Source organism: Telopea speciosissima, chromosome 6, assembly GCF_018873765.1.
Source record: "Telopea speciosissima isolate NSW1024214 ecotype Mountain lineage chromosome 6, Tspe_v1, whole genome shotgun sequence".
Classification (NCBI taxonomy): Eukaryota; Viridiplantae; Streptophyta; class Magnoliopsida; order Proteales; family Proteaceae; genus Telopea; species Telopea speciosissima.
Genome location: NC_057921.1, coordinates 40,414,535 through 40,420,644, shown reverse-complemented (window position 1 = coordinate 40,420,644; position 6,110 = coordinate 40,414,535). Strand labels below are relative to the sequence as shown.

General features: G+C 36.5%; 1 protein-coding gene across 1 annotated transcript; it reads right to left on the bottom strand.

Annotated features, from left to right (window-relative positions):
• Positions 1–686: 686 nt before the first annotated feature.
• On the bottom strand, positions 687–5,849 carry LOC122663711 (MDIS1-interacting receptor like kinase 2-like). The gene is made up of 2 exons (XM_043859342.1): positions 2,821–5,849; positions 687–1,058 (listed from the first exon to the last, which is right to left on the bottom strand). The coding sequence occupies exons 1-2, from the start codon at positions 5,237–5,239 to the stop codon at positions 691–693; spliced, it is 2,787 nt and encodes a 928-aa protein (XP_043715277.1). The 5' UTR covers positions 5,240–5,849; the 3' UTR covers positions 687–690.
• Between the last annotated feature and the right edge of the window lie 261 nt (positions 5,850–6,110).

Genomic DNA, 6,110 nt, shown 5'->3' with positions numbered 1-6,110 from the left:
TGTGCCATGGAAACCAATCCATTTTCTGAACCTTGAATTCTTCATATTCCCTCTGTATGCACAAAATGGTGCATCAGATAACCCTGATAGACCAGATAACTACAACATGAGATAAGGAATAGGATAACTAGATAGCACAACATAATATCTTATACAACCAAAATTTGAGTCTCTATGTGGCTATAAAAAAAAGTGGTAGACTGTTACTCTGTAATTGTCTCCGGAGGCGAAAAGAGAACCCCTTGGAGTCAATTGTGTTTACAACATGGTGCTAAAACAAAAGGGAAGCCTCTGTGACTTCCTTCAACTTCAACTACCAATTCCAAGTTTCAAAATAAGAAAGGGATCAGGATGACTTAAATTGACATAAAAAAACCTCATTAGTAAGATAAAAATCAAATAACCACCAATGTGAAGCGTACCTATTAAAGTAGAGAAACCATGGTTACAAAATTTTTTCACAAAATAATCACCTCGAAAGAAATAGAGACTAGCTCTCTGCTCTACAGTGAGGACATCAGTCACGCCATCCCTATAAAAACCCCAAAAGGATGATATAGTTTTGGAAACTGGATTAAAGTTAAGCCATGCAAATTAACAAAAGGCTGACCTTTAGAACTATTGCTTAATTTTGAGTGCAGTCTCAAATCAATCTCCGTAGTCCCCCTTGTTGGTCGAATGAATCATCGATCACAAGTATTGTACTTCAATATCATTTAGGTCACCTACAGTAATTGTATAAAAATGCTCCACAAATGATGGTCGGAGACCAAGTAGCTCTTTTGATACTTGATACATAGTTGGGCGGGATTGTGGGTGACTGCATAAACATGCAATTGCTATTCTCACAACAGAAACCACATCATTTGCAACCTTTTGATCTGATGGAAAGGTGAGACGTGGGTCTAACATGTCCCTTAATAGCATCTTTTGGCCAACTGGTGATGTTAATGATGAGATGAGCTCCCCTGGATGCCTTCCCATAATTATTTCCAGTGACAATACTCCAAAACTATATACATCACACTTATCAGTTAAAACCATAGTGTAGGCAAGCTCTGCAAGTGAAGAAAGAAAGAGGCTTAGTGAAAGTGCATATCGGACAACAAATAAGTTTTAAAATAGAAACAAGAAACTACAATATATTTTAAATGATGGATTTGGTAGAACAAAATCTGGACTCCTCAGGTATCAAATTTAAGGCTCAAATTCAGTTATTTACTCTGTCCATGTACCTTTAAGTAGTCTATGAACCCTCTTTGTAATTATACATCTTTTAATGACTTCATCTTGCCGCTGCAAAATCTCTGTGAGGCTGAACTTTACATGGAACAAGGGACCTTGGGATCTACCAATCCACAAAATTTGGATCCCATCCAATAAGGCATGTGCCTAAAAAAGGGTGGCTCATGGAGGAAGCTCTACTCTAGGCTTTGGAAGAAACTTGTGCCCTATATTACTTCATTACTAGTGAGTATTGTGGCTTGTGATACTAGGACCCTATCTATATACATGTTTTCCATAGGTAAAACATTGCTTTTATACTACTCACATCAACATGTAAATTTCTTCATGTATAAAAATATAATTCCGAATAGGAGTGAGGGACCTTAGTCCAGTTGCCCACAGAAGTTATGGCCCCATCTGACATGCCATGTGTTAAAAATAGTGCCTGCCTAAAAAAATCTCTAGATGGGGCCACCTACAAATTTTGGTCCTTTTAGTTAGTGCTAAAAATTTTATGGATATGTTGTCTACATCACCGTCTACTCTTATGGTAACTTTAGCTCATATGTCTTTACCACATCAAATATAAATCATAGCAAAATGATATATCAATTTTGACAAGCTTGGTTTAATGGTAGAAAATACAAAGTAAACAATAAATGCATGTTGGGCCAATATGGTAGATCACCTCATGATAGAGATACCAAGGATTCTACTACCCATCCAACAATCTCGATTTTACCAGATTACTTTAAGATATTTAGTTGATTTATAAAATTCTATAGGGTTGGCCTAGACTCCTAAAGCTTTGATCATTCAAAAATGATTTAGCCATTGTAACTTGTAACTTGCTTCTAATTGAATAGGAAAGTACAATAGTGCTAGAAATACCTATTTTCTATATAAACTTTTGAAGAAAAGAATAATTTATTATAAATAATAGAGTAGCTTACATAATATAGTAGGGCTTTTTTTTTTCCACTCCAAATGAGTAATTTCACTGTTCTATTTTGCTTTTTCGCCCTTCATACTTCTGAAATTCTTTAGTTTGCAATAGGTTTTTCCCCGGTTCTATATGAACTCCAAGAAATTCAAAGGGATATAAGAAATATATGATATCCTTTAGTTTTCTTATTGAATTACTCAATTACATAAAATATTTGTGCTCATCCTAATTTATATAATGCACCATGTTAGTCAAAAAGAATCTAAAGGGTATTTATTGATAAAAAATTTAAGAATTTATTATGAAGTATACATATAATAACAATAGGACATGACGACATTCATCCAAATACTCTAAAATAATTGTAATTAAAAGAAACTAAAATTCATTTCTTTTTTATCAAAGTATTGATGATTGTATACTAAATATTTCAAAGTTCAAATAATATATTTATCAAATTATTTATAAAAATTGTGCTCCAGATACAAACACTTTATCTTTTTCCTTTTTCAATACTAAGATGCAAATACTTATATGGCTCAATTTAGAAAAAAGTCCTAGGTTTTAAATACTGGAGTGAAAATAAAGAAACCTTAAACGTACAACAATAAAAAAGCATAGCATATAGAAGTGACAAATTTAAATACCTGGAGCAATATATCCATGAGTTCCTTTGAGTGACGTCCAATTAGATGAGTCTGGCTTTAACAGTCTTGCAATACCAAAATCAGATACACGAGCCTCAAGTTCCAAGTCCAGCAATATATTTTTGCTTGAAATATCCCGATGAATTATTGGTGGAATACAATCATGATGCAAGTAAGACAAAGCATTGGCCACACTTTTGATGACATTTACTCTTTTCATCCAATCCAACTCCACAACCTCTGCTTGATTGCTCAAGATATTTGCTAAGCTTCCTTTTTCCATGTACTCGTAAACAAGAAACATGCATCGTGGATGAGAGCAGAACCCATAAAGTCTAACAATGTTCCGATGCCTTATATTTGTTAATACATGCATCTCATTCCCAAAGCTTTCATCAACTACTACCTCACCGTCGAATGTATGGAACTTCTTCAACGCTACTACATGGCCTGTAGGTAGGACTGCTTTGTAAACACTCCCAGAAGTTCCTGCCCCAATGCAATATTTGGCATCAAAATCCTCTGTTGCTTGAATTATGTCCTCATAAGCAATCTTGCCATCGAAATTCCATATTGAAAATATATTGCCATGGTTTCTTCTTGCTACTTCTACATTTCCTTTTTTCATTTTTTTTCGCAAGAGGAAAAGGACAACAATGATTGCAAATGCAAGGAACACAGTTCCTATCAAAGAAGCAATGATGGATATGAGGACTTTGTGTCCATTTTTACTATATCCCTTACTTGTACGAGATCGATTGCAGGGAAGTAGACCTTGAAGTTCACCACATAACCCTTTGTTGGCTCTAAATGCTTGTGGTGAAGCAGCATGTTTGAAAACCCTATTGTTGGGAACAACACCTTCCAACTGATTATAGGACAAATCAAGAGATACTAAGCTAATCATATCTTCAAGAGAAAGGGGGATGGAACCTGTGAATATATTGTGGGATAGATTCAAAATTTCCAACATCACTAACTTTGCAAATTGTGATGGTATCAATCCACTGATTGAGTTATGACTAAGGTCCAATTGAGTTTGTAGGAATACTAGATCACCAATTTGAGATGGAATGCTTCCATTCAATGAATTACAACTCAAATTTAATGACAACAGTGTTGAGCATTGGCCAAGTTGTGCGGGGATTGATCCAGTTAGCATGTTTGATGATAGGTCTAGATGCTCCAAATTGATTAATTTGCCGATTTCCACTGGTACATGCCCTGAAATCTGGTTGTCATTTAAATACAAGCTGAGCAAATCGGATAAGCTACCAAGTTCCTTTGGTATTTCTCCAGCAAGTTTGTTGAAAGAAAGGTCAAGTTCTCCAAGTCGAGTTAACTGACCAATCTCAGATGGTATCTTCCCACTAATATTGTTTCCAGAAATCTTTAGCACTGACAAATTCTTACATTCTCCCCAATTTGGTGATAGCTCTCCATATAGTCTATTGTGACTCATATCAATGTAATAAAGATGTGGATGTGCACCAAAACTATTGGTTATATTTCCTACAAATAGGTTGTTTTCAAGTCGAACTCTCCTTAGACTTGTGCAATTTCTCAAATCCGGAATAGGACCCATGAGACAATTGTTCTCAACCGTTAATTTTTGAAGTGATCGTCCTTGGCATATTTGTTGTGGTAAGCTTCCAGATAAGAAGTTGTCAAACAATTCGATTACTACAATGGATGCATGGCTACCTAAGTCTTGAGGTATAGGACCAGATAATTGGTTGTCAAACAAATAGACAGACTCTAGTTTACTTAAATTAGCTAGAGAATGAGGGATTGGACCGCTGAGATTGTTTTGATTTAGCAACAACTCAACAAGATTTTTCGTATCTCCAATTTTTGAAGGCAACGGACCAGATAATTGATTCTGATCCAAATAGAGCATCTCTAGTCTACTTAAATTAGCCAGAGAGTAAGGGATTGGACCGTTGAGTTTGTTTTGAGAAATCTCCAAGTCAACCAGATTTTTCATGTCTCCAATTTCTGAAGGCAGCGGACCAGATAATTGATTTTCAAACAAATGGAGAAGCTCTAGTTTACTTAAATTAGTCAAAGAGTGAGGGATTGGACCGCTGAGTTTGTTTTCAGATAGGTCCAACTCAACCAGATTTTCCATATCTTCAATTTCTGAAGGCAGCGGACCAGATAATTGATTCACATACAAATAGAGTTTCTCTAGTCTACTTAAATTAGCCAGAGAGTGAGGGATTGGACCGCTGAGTTTGTTTCGATATAGCGGCAAGACAACAAGATTTTCCATATCTCCAATATTTGAAGGCAATGGACCAGATAATTGATTTTCAAACAAATAGAGAAGCTCTAGTTTACTTAAATTAGTCAGACAATGAGGGATTGGACCGCTGAGTTTATTTTCAGATAGGTCCAACACAATCAGATTTTCCATATCTCCAATTTCTGAAGGCAGCAGACCAGATAATTGATTCACAGACAAATAGAGTTTCTCTAGTCTACTTAAATTAGCGAAAGAGTGAGGGATTGGACCATTGAGCTCATTGTTGTTTAGTGCCAAGTTAACCAGATTGTCTAGATTTCCTATTTCTGATGGTATTGGACCAACGAGTTCATTGGAATACAGGTGTAGAAATAGAAGGTTGCTTAAATTACTCAAGGTGGGAGGTAGAATGCTGGAAAGATTATTATTGGAGAGATCGAGGTGGGTGAGTTTGGAGAGACTACCAATATGCTCGGGTATGGGTCCTGTGAGTTCATTGAGGCTAAGATTAAGACAGAGGAGATTAGGAAAGGAAGAGAAGGTGAAGTTGTCAAGCGTACCTTGCAGCTCTGTTTCGGGAAGGTTAATCTCAACCACGCTTCCAACTTTGTTGCAAGTTATACCAAACCACTTGCATGATGATGAAGTGGTATTAGTACTGGTGGTGTTGGCAGTTGGTGATGATGTAGTAAGCTTCCAAGAACCGAGAACAGCAACGGAGTAGTTTTGAAGGCTGGCTTTCCATTTGAGGAGAGCTTCTGCTTCACTTGATGACAACTGAAGAGACACGACCCCAGTTGTAGTTGCATAAGCAGCAAATGAAGAAGAGAAGAAGAGAAGCGACCAAAGAAACGCTACAAGAGTTGGAAAGAAGAATAACAAGAAGGAAGGAGTGGTGGAGTAGTAAGCCATTAGTGTTGGTTGGTTGGTTTGGAGTTTGCACTTTGTAGCTGTGAGTGGTGTGGTGTTGCCTTTCATTGCTAATTTATAGACGCGTGGTGATCGAGCAGCAAGACTTTCGTGGAGATTAACGAAAATGTGG

Bases quoted from the DNA above. Each gene is read 5' to 3' on its own strand.
- LOC122663711 (XM_043859342.1), bottom strand. From the start codon at position 5,239: ATGGAAAATCTGATTGTGTTGGACCTATCTGAAAATAAACTCAGCGGT. The intron at 1,059-2,820 runs GTATTTAAATTT...CTTCACTTGCAG, and splicing joins TCATGGATATATTGCTCCAG to AGCTTGCCTACACTATGGTT.